Source organism: Podarcis raffonei, chromosome 11 (genome assembly GCF_027172205.1).
Source record: "Podarcis raffonei isolate rPodRaf1 chromosome 11, rPodRaf1.pri, whole genome shotgun sequence".
In the NCBI taxonomy this organism is placed as follows: domain Eukaryota; kingdom Metazoa; phylum Chordata; class Lepidosauria; order Squamata; family Lacertidae; genus Podarcis; species Podarcis raffonei.
In genome coordinates, this window is record NC_070612.1 from 26,482,107 (window position 1) to 26,496,809 (window position 14,703).

Here is a 14,703-nt window from a genome sequence, read left to right on the forward strand (position 1 = left end):
TAAGAGGTGTCTGATATAGGTGTCGTCTGTACTACGAGGTATTTTCCTCAGAATCGGTTCGATCAGCTCTTTTCTTGAGTCTCGATATTATGGGCAGTATAAGATGACATGCCCAATGGTTTCGATTTCGTTGCTGTTACAGGGACATAATCTTTGTTCGATCGGTATTTTATTGTATCTTCCCTCTAGAAGAGCTGAAGGGAGAGCGTTAAAGCTGGCCCTGGAAAATGCCCATCAGTGTTTGGCATTGTCTAGAACTTTGAGATAGTTTGCTAGATGGGGCCTTTGGGGATTGTATAGAAGTTTATAAGTTATCGGAAGTTGGTTAAAGTCATTTTGGGCTTCAATGTCCCTGAGTCTTTCTTTGATTATGTTCTTGGCCCTTCCCCTTTCTAAACTTAATAAATACTCTGGGGAGAGACCATATGTGGCCAGTTTTCTGAGAGTGCCCTTCAACCAACTGGATTGGAATTTGTCAAGAAGCATCAGGGAAAGTAGTCCAACCGGCGAGTTGTTAAGTCTTAGCCAAGTGCATAAGGTTCTTATCCATACTTTGGCTTTAATGCTGTATAAGCCCGCTTCCAGTCGTAGGGCGGCGTTTGGGACGCATTTAGGTGTTAGCAGGAGTGATCTAAGGAAACCTGATTGTATCTTTTCATATGGGTCTAGATTAGAGAGGGAGACGAGTGGTGCGCCGTATAGTATTTGTGCTGTTGGTTTTGCAACGAATAGTTTAATTGTAGCAGGAATGAAATTTCCTCCCGTTGTACGATGGAATCTTAGGATTGCTGTTGTACTTTTTTGTGCTGTGGAGGAGCTGTAGTTTATGTGGGCAGTCTTCTTCCTTGATGCTTGGAATATAACTCCTAGATATTTAAAGCATGTCACTTGTTCAATCTCCTGATTGTCTAAATTCCATCTGTATATTTTCCTTTTGTTAGAGAAAACCATGATTTTTGTTTTTTGGTAGTTCACTGCTAGTTTCTCTTCTCTACAATATTGGGATAAGCTGTTAAGAGCTCTTTTGAGGCCCATCTGAGTCTGGGACAATATAACCGCATCGTCTGCATAGAGTAGGATAGGCAGTTTTTTGTCTGCTAATTTTGGGGCGTGTGTATCCGCTCCTTGTAGGTGGTCTATTAGGGAGTTTATATAGATGTTGAACAAAAAGGGGGCCAAAATGCATCCTTGTTTAACTCCCTTTGTTGTTCTAATGAAATTAGAGAGTTGACCTTCTTGGCTGCATCTTATACGAAGTCGTGTGTTGTTGTACAGTTTGTATATTAGTAGCAGCAGACGTCGGTCTATGGATGATTTGTTGAGTTTGTCCCAGAGTCGGGTTCTTGGGATGGAGTCAAAGGCTGCTTTAAAATCTACAAATGCTGCGAATAGGTGGTGATTGTGGTGCGACGTGTATTTCTCAGCTAGGTGCTGTAAGATCAGGCAGTGATCCATTGTGGATCTCCCCTGTCTAAATCCTGCCTGTGCATCATCAAGAATCTTCGCTCTTTCTATCCATTCGCACAGTTTCTCGCTGAGGTGTTTAGCGTATAATTTCCTTATTATATTCAGGAGGCTTATAGGTCTATAGTTGGAGGGATCGTCCCTCAAGCCTTTTTTGTAAATGGGAATAATGATGGAAGTCCCCCAGTCGTATGGAATCTGTGCAGTTCTATCTATATATGTGAACAGAGAGGCTAGCAAGGGGGCCCACCAGTTCGCATTGGTTTTAAAAAGTTCCGCTGGTATACAGTCAATTCCAGGGGCTTTCCCGTTCTTTAGTTGGTCAATCAGCAGATGAGTCTCTGTTATTGAGACTGCTGGCCATGGCTGTATCTGATCTTCCGGTATGTCTAATGCATAGGACTCATCGCTAGATTCCTCGTAAAGATTATGGAAGTGTGTTTCCCAGGCTTTCATTGATATGCAGCAGGATAGTTGTGATAGGCCCCTATCTGGCTGTACAGCTACGATTCTCCAGAATAATGATGGGATACTTGATTTGGAGGCCTCTATCAGTTGCTGCCATAATAACTTCATTGCGTACCTTTTCTTTTGTGTCAGGAGTTTTTTGTAACTTCTTTTGGCTTCAAGCATCTTTTGTCTGTTATCCTCTGTTGGATTATCCTTATGGCAGATGAAGGAGTGGATCAATGATTTCTTGGAGGCTATACACTCATGATCCAACCACTCCCTGGGAGTTTTCCTATGGTGGGAAGACTTGGAATTCGGTTTTACAACAAACTCTTGAATTTTTTGTATAAGCATTTCATATGTTGTCATCATGTTCGGGGCGCTCTCCTCTATTTCTAAGCACCCTTCCATAATTGCTTTTGAGAGACGGTAGCTCTCCTCAGATTTGTACCAGTTAGATATCCGCTCGCTCACTTGTCCATTCCATCTGATTTTCTTGAGGCCTGTTCCGGGTGTTAGATCTGGTTGATATCTGTGTTGTGGTTTGGGCAGATCAAAGGGTAAATCACACACGAGGGATAAAGGTAGGTGATCACTTTCAGCTCTTGCTGTAATGGTGAATTTTGATATCCTAGGGATCAGGTCCTGGGAAACAATGCAATAATCTATCGTTGACAGTTTGTGTCCTGACCAATATGTATATTGACCAGGATAATCTCCTTGTATAGCCCCATTCAGTAAGTGTAGATTCCGTCTGTAGGCTATCTGTACTAGATGTAGTCCTCCAATGTTGCATGTCTTATCGTAGGATGATCTTGACATTAGGGGTGGGATAATTTCCATTTCTGGAGGCCATTGGTGAAAATGTGCGTATAGGGCGTTGTCGTTGGGGCCCACTCTTGCGTTTAGGTCACCAGCTAGTAATATCATGGCTGACGGGTGTTGTCTTCTCCATTGCACCACGTGGGCTTCCACTTCTTTCCATAGTTGTTCTACTTGTGCCTGCCGTCGACATGTAGGTAAGTATAAGTTTATGCATAGCAGTTTGATTTGTCCAAAATCTAAAACTGCTGCTACAGACCATTCATCATTGGAGGGTGATTGGGTAATATTAGCTTGTATCTGCGTTGAGAACAGTAAGGCTAAGCCTCCTTTGGGTCTGCCCCCTCTTTGACTAGGTGTTGCTCTTTTTATACACGAGTGGTAATTATCCAGGTAGAGCTCGTCTATCGACCAGGTTTCCTGGATGAACAGGATGTCAAATTTAGTGAGGAAGTCCATTAGATTGGGATCTTTACTTTTAGCTCCCCACCCTGCGATGTTCCACGTACAGGTGGTCAGCTTGTGATTTTTGATTGTCAGACATCTCAAGGGACAATCAAACTTAGGTTTATGGCCAATTTGGGATTTATCATTCATTATGTCCCTTTTGGGGTGTGTAGTGGGACATTTTGGCACGGTGTGTACTTGGACATATTTTAGTGTCCCGGAGGGGCGTTCTTTCCCCATGACCTTATTTCAGTCATCCGTGTGAATGGTGTCTAGGGCTCCTAGGTTGTCCACAAAGATTGAACCGTTCTTGCCTGGTGGTACCGCTATTTCAGCTTGATGTGTTATTGTTTTCTTTGTTATAGGTGGTTCCGTAGGTCCCAGTTCCTCTGGCGATAGGAATAGCCTTAGTATCCACTCACTGTTGGATAAAGGTTTTGTGGTATAAGTTGCATAGTTAAATTCCCTGGTGACGGGTGTGGCTAGGAGGGTAATAGATTTCCTTATGGATGCTAATCTTTCAATTTGTGCGTCCTGAGCTTTATGTATTTTTTCAATAGTTGCTATGAAGCGGTTTTCCTTCTCTATGCTGGAGCTTTCATCTGGTACCTGATTTGGGGATAGGGTTTTTGGTCTTTTAGCCAGCTGGTTTGGGGCTTTATCTGCCTCTAGTTGAAGCATCTTACAGTTCTCGTCCATCATAGACATTGTCGGCTTTATTTTTATCTTATCAGTCTTGATTGTTTCGATGAGAGGAGTGGGAGTACCGGACACTTCAAATAGGCGAGTCACCTGCAATCCAACCCTTTGTAGCTTGTCCTTATTGTCTGAAACTAGTTTGGTTGTGTGCCAGTCTCTGAATGTTACCACAACTCTGTTTAGGTCCTTGTCTGATGGCAGAAATTTAACATTAATGATGTTTTCTGCTGGGACGAACCCTCTAACGGCTAATTCAGTTTTCTTGAGAATATAGATTCTCTGTTGTGCTGGGGAAAGGAGATCTTTGTGCATGTATACAGGTAGAATGATAAGTTTTTGTTTATTTAGAATTAGATTTCTGCAAGAGTATGTTGTTTTAGGAGTAATTTCTTGCTTAGGGATCGGATTTTCCCTTGATTTTCCCGCAGTTCCATTCGGGAGCGCTAGTTGCTCTGTTGAATTATGAAGCCTAGCCTTATGGAGTTCCTCTGTTGAATTGAAAAGCCCAGCCTTATGGAGGTTTTTATTTGGGCTTGGGCTTTTATCAAGGGGTGGCAGAACTGGGTTAGCTGGGCTCGTTGGATTTGAATTCTCTAATAGCTTAAATAGTCTTGTGAAGTTCGTTTTCTTTGTTCGAGATGGGAGCTTTGTCTTCCTTCCCATTTTTACGTTCTTGGGCTTCTTCTCTTTATTCCTGGGACACTTCCCCTTTAACAGGGGTTTCTTAGGGTCAATTAAGTTTCCCTTCTGGTTTGCTTTGGTCCTAGATGTTTTCCTTTTTTCCACATCGTGTCGGGTTTTATTTTCCTTAATGCTGTTATCGTTTGGTGTGCTAGAGAGAACTTTATATGAATGCAAGTTGTCTATTCTCCTAGTTATTTCAGTCAGGGTGGTAAGTAGGCCCAAGCATTCTGAGAGGAAGACTTTGATGTGTCCCAGTTCTCTGCCTATCTGCAACTTCTGTTCATTTAACAGATCATTATATAGCCCTGTTAGTATGTAGGGGAGGCATTCCAAGTCCAGATATTGGGCTCTTGTGTCCTCCAGGTCCTCATTCATCACAGTGTGAAACCCCATCTTCTCCCCGGGCCTGGGTCTTTGGGAGGGCTCATCTGTCTCAATTACTGGGTTTTCCTCTTTTGACTCTTGTTCCTGCTCCAGCCCCGGTTGATTCACTGAGGTTTCATCTTCTATGGCGACTTGTTTTGTTTCCGTTGCCAGATTGACTCCCACCCCTTTTTCGTCTGTTTCCATAAGCTCCCCGTACCTGTTGCGGTCTATGGACCATTTGTGGGGGTGTCGTTTGTCAGCATTATTTATTTTGTCTGTTTTCGGTTTAAAATATTGTGAGATTTTCACCTGCCTCCCTCTTGTAGAGGGTTCAGCCGCTTTGGTGAGGGGGATTCCCAGCTCTTTATAGCTCTGTCTTGTGAACACCATTCTCTAAGTTGAAAGCTTCCCTTATTGGGCACTTTATTGTAGAAATAAAGGTAGAGGTAAAGTTTGGAAAACCGGTATCCAGGCTGTTGGATCAGGGAGCCTCCCTACCTTTCCCTCACCCCCTTGCCAGTCCTGCTTTGCAACTTGCCCCAAGCCCCTTTTTCCAGTCCGAAAGCACACCAGTGCAAGTAGATAAATAAGTACCATAAGGTAAATGGCATTTCCATGCGCTCTGGCACTCATCACGGTGCTCCATTGTATCAGAAGCCGTTTAGTCATGCCAGAAAGCTGTCTGTGGACAAATGCCGGCTCCCTCAGCCTGAAGCGAGATGAGTGCTGCACTCTGTAGTCAAGTTTGACTGGACTTAACCATCCAGGGGTCCTTTACCTTTTTTTTTTAACCTCACCCTACCCTATCTTCTTTTCTTCCCATGGTGGCAGCAGTAGAGACTTTGTTCCTCTCTGTTTTGGTCCCCCACCCACCCATGAGCAGATGCTGTGAGTGCCCTGACTCCCACTTACAGACTTGGAACTCAAACTATTAGTTATTCCAAAAATCGGTATGGCATCCCAGCTTAGAGCAGTCTACAGGTTACATGGTTCTAAGGCAAAGCAGAGCTCTATGGCTGCGCATAAGCTAGAACAGCATCCCAGCAATTGACATGCCCTTTGGCCTTTCCTTTTGAAGAGTGGAGTGGGCACAGTCATTCACATGGCTGAACTTCTGAGCCTCAGGACTGGCCAAGCAAGCTCCTACTGCTTCAGGTTGGCTGATTTTGAAGGGTCTGTTAAGTGATGGTGCTGTCCCCTCTACATCCTTGGAGACAGGTGGAGATGACTGGGCTTGGCCCACAGTCAGATTGATCCTTAAGTAGGTTGGCTCTTTATTTGTCAATAAAGGTAGCACCCAGACGTGGGTCTCGTGCTATATCAGTCAGCTGTAAGGTAAAGTCAGGGTATCCAATGGTACTGAGGAGGCGTCATTCCTCTGACAACATATTTGGCTCTTCCCCCAAGTCTGAGCCTCCCCACTCCCAACCACTGGGACCCTCTCCAGGGTCAGAGTCCTCCTGTAGATCCTGTGCATCATTTTATATAATGTTTTTCTTTATTGTTCATGGTACAGAAGATACATTTTGAGAAAAGGATCCTATGCATCTTGACCACTGTCTCCCAGCCCTGTGGGCCCCTCCCCGGATCAGAGTCTTCCAGCTCCCTGAACTCCTCTGAGCAATGAAGAGGGCTGATTTGCAGAGGACCCTGGGGAGAGCTGCAGGGTGGTTGCTTTCTGATTCACGGGAGTCTGATGCTGAGGATCCTAGAGAGGGTCCAAGTTTGTGGGGAGGGGGATTTCCCTCAACCTACTCTCCCGCCCTGCCTCCCTCTCCATTGCTGTTGGAGTCCACCTCTGACACTTCCACTGTGCCTACCTGCCACTCCCTTCACCTCTGGAGTTGTCAGATGCTGGGTCTAGCCTCATCTCTCCAGAGGGGCTGCTCCACCTGTCCCGTCCACCCCTCGGGAAGCAGGGACACTTGCCCCATCACTCTTTTCCTAGAGACGCCAACAGAGGCACGAACAGATGGAAGGGGGTTCAGCCTTTCACATGGGGTGCTAGATGGCTTGCTAACAAACGGAATTGCTTGCCATGCTAAATTGTGCCCACCCTGTTTCCTTATCATAGGATTGAAGGGGGTGTTGGATCAGCTTCTTCAGCTGAGTAGCCATGTCACCTGCTGTGCCTTTATCTGTGCCACTAAGTATGTGTATTGCCTACTGTGCCTTTGAATAACACGCTTGCATCTGTATCACAATAATCTGGGCATTAAAGCTTTTGGAAAAACAGGTCACCCAAGTCCACATTTGTCAGCAAGTGGGAGCCAAGACATCTTCCTGGTCATCTGACTAATCCCATCAAGATATCTCCGTGGTTTTCAGATCACCGGCAGCAACATTTCCTAAAAACTAGATTAAAATGGAGGATATATAACAAATAAAACAGGGCAGTATACAAAACAATTAAAAGTGTATGAGTCCCACAAAGCTTGGATAAACATATATGTTCTTAAGAGGCATTTCAAGGTCATTAAAACATAATACCCAATCATCCAAACCATCAATCCATGAGGTTAAAAGTACTTGATGCTGGGACTGGATCACAAGTCGAGCCTGAATGTAAATTGGGGGTGGGGCTCCTGGGAAACCAGAATGAGCTTGGGATGTCGGAAATCCACTGATGCGGGGAATAAAGAGCTACTCAGATAGGGAGAGGCAGCACCAGTGGCAAGGAGGCTTGTCCGTCTCCATCTATAAAAAGATAGATGCCTAGAGAGGAGGGTTAAACACATATATTTAGAAGGGCTAAACACATATATATTCACAAAAGCAAGAGTGGGAGGCTTGTGGTTTCTTCAAGTGTTGTAGGACTCCAGATCTCATCAGCCCCAGATAGCATGGCCAGTATCAACTGTGATGAGAGTTGTAGATCAAAACCACATAGAGGACCACCTTACCCTAAATAGAATACAGATTGAGAGGCTGAGTGAAACCTGCCTTTTGAGACCCTGCCTGAGGCAAAGTTTTTGAACAGTGATAACCTTATCTAGGAAACAACTTTGTGTTGCTCTGTTCGGCAGCTGAAGAACAGGGATTAAAGGAATGTACCCTTGCCTGAAGTATGTGTAGCTATCTCCTTCAACCTTTGCCTTGTGATTGGATTTGCCCACAATCCCATCTGAATTAAGTGCCCTGTGTTAAGAGGACAGAAGTTTGTTGAATGCCCGACACACCAAAGAAATGTGGACAATGTTAAGGAATACTGCTGTTGTATAATGCGGCACGGATTAGCTCCAAAATGTACTAAAAGTACTATCCAGTGCTAGGTCCAACTCAAGAGTAAAACCATTGAAATTAATGAACATTACTAATTTAGGTTCATTAATTCAGTGGGGATACTCTTGAGTAGAACTTAATTGGATACAGCCCTGATGGAGAAAAGGGTGCTAACATAAAACAGAAGAAAAGTGTTCTCTTTTCCAGATGTTGAAAAATAAGGTCTTTCGGGTTTTACACAAAGCTCTTTTTGTGTGTTCCACCTACATACAAATCGTGCACATAAGCGGGGAGAGCGGATGAGTTTGCTAAACTCTGCCCTCCCCCCCACCCCACCCCCTGCCACCATCTAACTCATGGAGGGTGAAAGACGGAAGCAGTGAGCCTCCCCTATGCATAGAGGCTCCCTGCATGATTCAGAACCCTCCATAGCAACTGGAATTGGGCACGGACTACTTGTTGCGGCCAGCGGATTTAATTTATGAATAACAACTCAAAACGAAGTACAGTGGTACCTCGGGTCACAGACACTTCAGGGTACAGACACTTCAGGTTACAGACTCTAACCCAGAAATAGTACCTCGGGTTAAGAACTTTGCTTCAGGATGAGAACAGAAATCGTGCAGCAGCGACGGGAGGCCCCATTAGCTAAAGTGGTACCTCAGGTTAAGAACAATTTCAGGTTAAGAACGGACCTCCAGAACGAATTAAGTTCTTAACCTGAGGTACCACTGTACTGGTGATTTTGGGTTTGCATAGTGCATTTTCTCCAACAAGCAACATCTCTGCTCATTGTGGCTTATCCATTACCTTGGATATCCTCCAACCCCTCTATTAAGTTGTTTATTCATACTCTCCTCTCTTCCTGTTCTGAAATGTGCCCTGCTCAACAAAGTGCTGATTACTTAAGTGTGTTGTTGCAAGCTCTCTGTATTAGGAGATGTAGAAAAGGAAAAGCTAATGGTTTGTTTGTAAACATTTGAATGTAGCTGGAGACAGGAAGATACCTGATAGATGTTTCAGGCACGGGGTGTGTGAAAACTTAAACCATTTCTCTACTTGGTTGGCCCTAAACACCCTGATTGTTAATTTAAATGCTTGGAAGTTGCTCCTTCCCACCTCTCCGCTGCCACTTAGTTCCAAGTAAGAATGCATAGATGGCAGCCTAATTTGTCTGTATCTGCCTTCTTCAAAAACGCCTTCATCTCTGAGCAGTGTGTGATGACCCAGCTGTAACATGAAACGTCGTTGCTTGCCCTTAATGTTTGCTCCCTGTGGAAAAGCCCAGTGTGGCAGCTGGCATGCTTCGCTCTAGAATTCCTCAAACAAAATCAGTATTTACCCAACAGTATTCTATTAGTTAACATTTTATTCTCACACACCATGTGCATGCTTGTGAAACAGAGGGGCAGCAACTTTTGCTCACACCACTAGGCATGACTGAATGAATTATACAGGGTCCCTCCCCCCCACTAAGTTGTGCTATAGTCCTCATTCATGTCTAACCTCTTGCTAGGTGGCTTGCACCAGTTGCTGCCCATCTGTACTATGCTGATAACACCTTTCAGGACTGTTGCATGTGGAGGATTGCTGAATATGTTGGTCAAGATCTTTGAACATTCTACAGGAGGGGTATCTAACCTGGTGCCCTTCATGTGTTGCTGGACTACATTTCCCACCATTCCCTGACCACTGGTCATGGTGACTAAGGTTGATGGAAACTGTCGTCCAACATCATCTAGAGCGCTACAGGTTAGCCACCTCTGTTGTAAAGAATGACAAAAATGGTTTCTACATAGTGTTAACTTTTTGGAAAATATCCTTGGTGTGCAGTAGAATGCTGATAACTGCATCATTAGATCAATGTGAAAAAAACAATATTTCACACACACACACCAGAAATGTACAATTCAAATAAATAGTGAATACTGCCTACCTCGGTTCATTTTGCAGATGAGGCACAGGCAGTGGTGGTTGCCAATGTGAAAGCACTCGCCTGACTGCCCGTTGTTGTTGAGGTGCAAACACCCTGGCGGGAGCACTGATTTACACCACACCAGTCTCCCCACTGTACCCCCCTGCCGCCTCCCAGTAAGCAGTGGCTATACAGGTGACGGGAAATCAGGTGAATGCCCCGCCAACTGCTACTGGGCATAGATAAACTGTTTCAATATTGGACAAAAGATTAATGTTTTCTTTAGTAAAATGCCTGATATAATATGTGTGTGTCCTCATCCATGATGTAGAAGAAGACAGCCACCGTTCTTGTTATTCCTGTTATGCTCACTGAGCTTTTAATATGCTACGAAATGGCTAAATACCATCATCTACTTTGATTTCAGCAAACATGTGACATTGAGACTTTAAGGCCTGAAGCCAAAAGATACTTGAAGAAGTCAATAAAAATGGGGGAAAGGAATGGTCTCCATCTTCCTACAGAAGTACAAAATGTAAGTATGACATCCACAGATAGTAAAAAGGGATAAAACAAGAAGATTCCAAACAGTATGGTTTTTGAGTGATTGGTGGTTTCCTTAGACAAGAAGTCCCAACTGCCTTATCGGGGTTCCTGACCGTATGGGGCATTCAGGCTGACACACTTCCACACTACCTTCAGAGCTTCACAGTAAACAATGGAAGAAGCACACCCAGTGACAATGGAGGTCTTCCTCCATCCCTCTTCGATCCAAGCTGAATGCAGGAAGAATGCTAGGATCACAGATACAGAAGTACAGTGGTACCTCGGATTAAGTACTTAATTCGTACTTAACCTGAAACTGTTCTTAACCTGAAGCACCACTTTAGCTAATGGGGCCTCTTGCTGCTGCTGCGCCGCCGGAGCACAATTTCTGTTCTCATCCTGAAGCAAAGTTCTTAACCCGAAGCACTATTTCTGGGTTAGCGGAGTCTGTAACCTGAAGCGTATGTAACCCAAGGTACCACTGTATGCACTTTAATTGACAGATTTAAACTATATATACATGACTTGAGTAACTCAGGCTGATATATTGAAAGTGTTCTTTATCCTTGGCAAATAAAGTAGCATGTTAAAACTGTTGTACTATTCTGTTTGTTTTTAATAAAGATTATCCTTCTCCCATCTTTCTCTCCTATTAAGGAAATCAAGATGATAAAGCAGAAACTGAGCGAACTATGCATTGACTTCAGCAAAAACCTCAATGAAGATAATACATTCCTGATATTTTCTCAAGATGAACTTTGTGAGTATACATATAAATATTTACCAATTGCTGTTGAAAGGAGGTGTATGCATTTTTGTATTAACACTCTCAAATGATTAAGTGTTATGCTGCTAAGTCTTCCAGGTACGTGTAAGCATTGTCTCAATCAGCCGTCCTCAATCAAGTACCCCACAGATGTTTTGGATGCCCATATTACTTGCAATGACCATTTCCCCACAGCTGTATATTGTTAGTTTCGTATTTTGCCTTCTTTGGACCATTTCATTGGATGGAAGAATGTTTTAACTCTAATTGCTTTTAGATGATGTAACTGTTTTTAGAATGTTTTTGCTGCTCATAGTGAATTAGCATGTTTAGAGTGGTACCTCGGGTTACATACGCTTCAGGTTACATACGCTTCAGGTTACAGACTCCGCTAACCCAGAAATATTACCTTGGGTTAAGAACTTTGCTTCAGGATGAGAACAGAAATCATGCTCCGGCGGCAGTGGGAGGCCCCATTAGCTAAAGTGGTGCTTCAGGTTAAGAACAGTTTCAGGTTAAGAACGGACCTCAGGAACGAATTAAGTACAGTGGCACCTTGGGTTAAGTACTTAATTCGTTCCGGAGGTCCGTACTTAACCTGAAACTGTTCTTAACCTGAAGCACCACTTTAGCTAATGAGGCCTCCGGCTGCTGCTGTGCTGCCAGAGCACAATTTCTGTTCTCATCCTGAAGCAAAGTTCTTAACCTGAAGCACTATTTCTGGGTTAGCGAAGTCTGTAACCTGAAGCGTATGTAACCTGAAGCGTATGTAACCCGAGGTACAACTGTACTTAACCTGAGGTACCACTGTACTTCAGTTTATGCTGTTAACATGTCTGTCTGTCTGTCTGTCTGTCTGTCTGTGAGAATGTATAGACCAGGAGTGTGGGACCTGTGCCCCTTCAGATGCAGCTAGACTAAAACTCCCATCATCCCTGACAATTGGCCATGCTGATGGGAGCGGGAGTCCAAAATATTTAGAAGGCTACAAGTTCGTTAGGCAGCTAATAATAGAAACCGGGTTGTAATTTTAAAAATGCATGTTGACGGTAGAAATCAGCCGGGTAATTAAACAGTTGTGACGGTTGCTATGTCAAACATTTGTTGTATTGTTAAAGAAAATGTCTGAAAAGTATCCTTTTTTCTATATCCCGTGTTCCTCAGGTGCCCTTCCTGATGATTTCATCAGTAGTTTGGAGAAGACTGAAACAGACAGATATAAAGTTACCTTAAAATATCCACACTATTTTCCTGTTATGAAGAAGTGCAGTGTTCCAGACACCAGAAGAAGAATGGAAGCTTCTTTTAACTCCAGGTGTAAAGAGGTATGAGAGATTTGTCCCACCCATACCAAAGTGAGATAAAATATCGGAACAATATGACTGATCCATGGCCCTTTATGTACCTGGCTTGGTGGACTCATTTTGATTGTTTTCTCACGGTAGCAGCCTATATTATCCACAGCTGGAGAGGGGAACTTGTGGCCTTACAGATGTTGTTGGATTCCAGCTCCCATCAGCCCCAGCCAGCAAGGCAGGGGAGATAGGAGATGGAGTCCAATGACATCCAGACTGCCACAGAGTCCCCATTTCTCTTCCGCAGTGCATTGGGAAATGAATGAGTACAGAAAATTCGCTTTTTTTAAAAAAAGTGGCAATCTTCAAATTCTACATATTTACAAAAATTAAAAATAAATAAATCCTAACTTCCATTGCCTATATGGGTTACTCATTTAACAACTAGAGTTTTAGTACCGATGTATACCAAGAAGTAAATAAAGGCAAGTTAAGCTTGTTAAATGCTTTGGAGACCTCAGTGATTAAAGATGCAGCTGAGCACAAATTCAGAAATGAGTAAGCAGAAAAAAAGTGGCCTTACATGTTTTAAAGAAGGTGAATAATTGTCAAAAGAAATTAAAAATGTCATCACGGGACATTGGTTGTTGTGTCTTACATTTATAAATAATTTGTTGGCAAGTTTCAGAATTAAGATAACCATTCCAGGAACTGAGTAGCGTAAAATTAGCCTAATTGAAAGGACAGCATGTGAAAGTGCTAGATTTGTTTCACTTTTCTTTTGAACTTTTCTGAAAACTATTTAAAAACCCAATTATGTGATCAAATAAGCAGTGGATCCCTAAGAGCAAAGAGGAAGCTTATGTAAGTATCACAATAATACGTATAAATCGATGAAGCTGCCTTAACTTAAGTGGGACCATTACAGTAGTCTGTCTAGTTCAGTACTAGATCTCAGGCAGAGGTCTTTTCCAGCTCTCCTCCATGAGATCCTTTTAAATGGAGATTCCAGGGACTGAATCTGGAAACTTTCACATGTAAAATGCATGTTCCACCAATGAGCTACAGCCCTTCCTGAAATAAAGCATATGTAAATTGTGGATAAAGGTAAAGGTAAAGGTACCCCTGCCCATCAGGCCCAGTCGTGACCGACTCTAGGGTTGCGCGCTCATCTCGCTCAAGAGGCCGGGAGCCAGCACTGTCTGAAGACACTTCCAGGTCACGTGGCCAGCGTGACTAAGCTGCATCTGGCGAGCCAGCACCAGCGCAACACACAGAAAAGCCGTTTACCTTCCCACTAGAAAGCGGTCCCTATTTATCTACTTGCACTTAGGGGTGCTTTCGAACTGCTAGGTAGGTAGGAGCTGGGACTGAACGACGGGAGCTCACCCCGCAGTGGGGATTTGAACCACCGACCTTTTGATCGGCAGGTCCTAGGCTCTGTGGTTTAACCCACAGCGCCACCCATGTGGATACTTGGCTACAAAACATAAGGAAACTTTTTAAAAACAAACAAACATATATATTTTTAGCATGTTGGTGTTCTCAAGAGTTTGACGCGTATTTCGTTCAAAACGTATGCAATTGCTGTCAAAAGTACATTTCATTCATTGCATTGTATGAAGTAGCTTAAAGCCTTAATTTTTATTTCCCTAGGAAAATGTTAGCATTCTTCAACAGCTGCTTCCTTTGAGGGCAAAATTAGCGGGAATTATGGGATACAGCACACACGCCAATTTTGTTCTTGAGCTGAACACTGCCCAGATCACAGACAATGTTACAGCGTTCTTAGGTTTGTTTTTATTTATATATGCAAAAGTATCAAACATAGTACTTGAATCATGGGGTAAAATTTATTGTGAAAATTTACTGGGGGCAGGCAAAGAAAAGGATCTGATCAAGTATTTTTAGCATCTTTTTTCTACTCAAAACTCTATCTAACTTTCATTTTCTCTGCATATATACTTGGAGAGTATAAGAGAATGAGTGTGATTTACGAGATTTAAGAGGACTTCTATAACATTACC

At 43.3% G+C, this 14,703-nt stretch overlaps 1 protein-coding gene across 3 annotated transcripts in view; it reads left to right on the forward strand.

Annotated features, from left to right (window-relative positions):
• NLN (neurolysin) overlaps nucleotides 1-14,703 on the forward strand; it is a 38,477-nt gene that overhangs the window by 12,821 nt on the left and 10,953 nt on the right. For all 3 annotated transcript variants that reach the window (XM_053408080.1, XM_053408082.1, XM_053408081.1), the window contains exons 4-7: nucleotides 10,497-10,604; nucleotides 11,273-11,375; nucleotides 12,546-12,706; nucleotides 14,333-14,468. In XM_053408080.1, coding sequence (XP_053264055.1) covers nucleotides 10,497-10,604; nucleotides 11,273-11,375; nucleotides 12,546-12,706; nucleotides 14,333-14,468 — 508 coding nt within the window. The remainder of the gene's footprint in view (nucleotides 1-10,496; nucleotides 10,605-11,272; nucleotides 11,376-12,545; nucleotides 12,707-14,332; nucleotides 14,469-14,703) is intronic.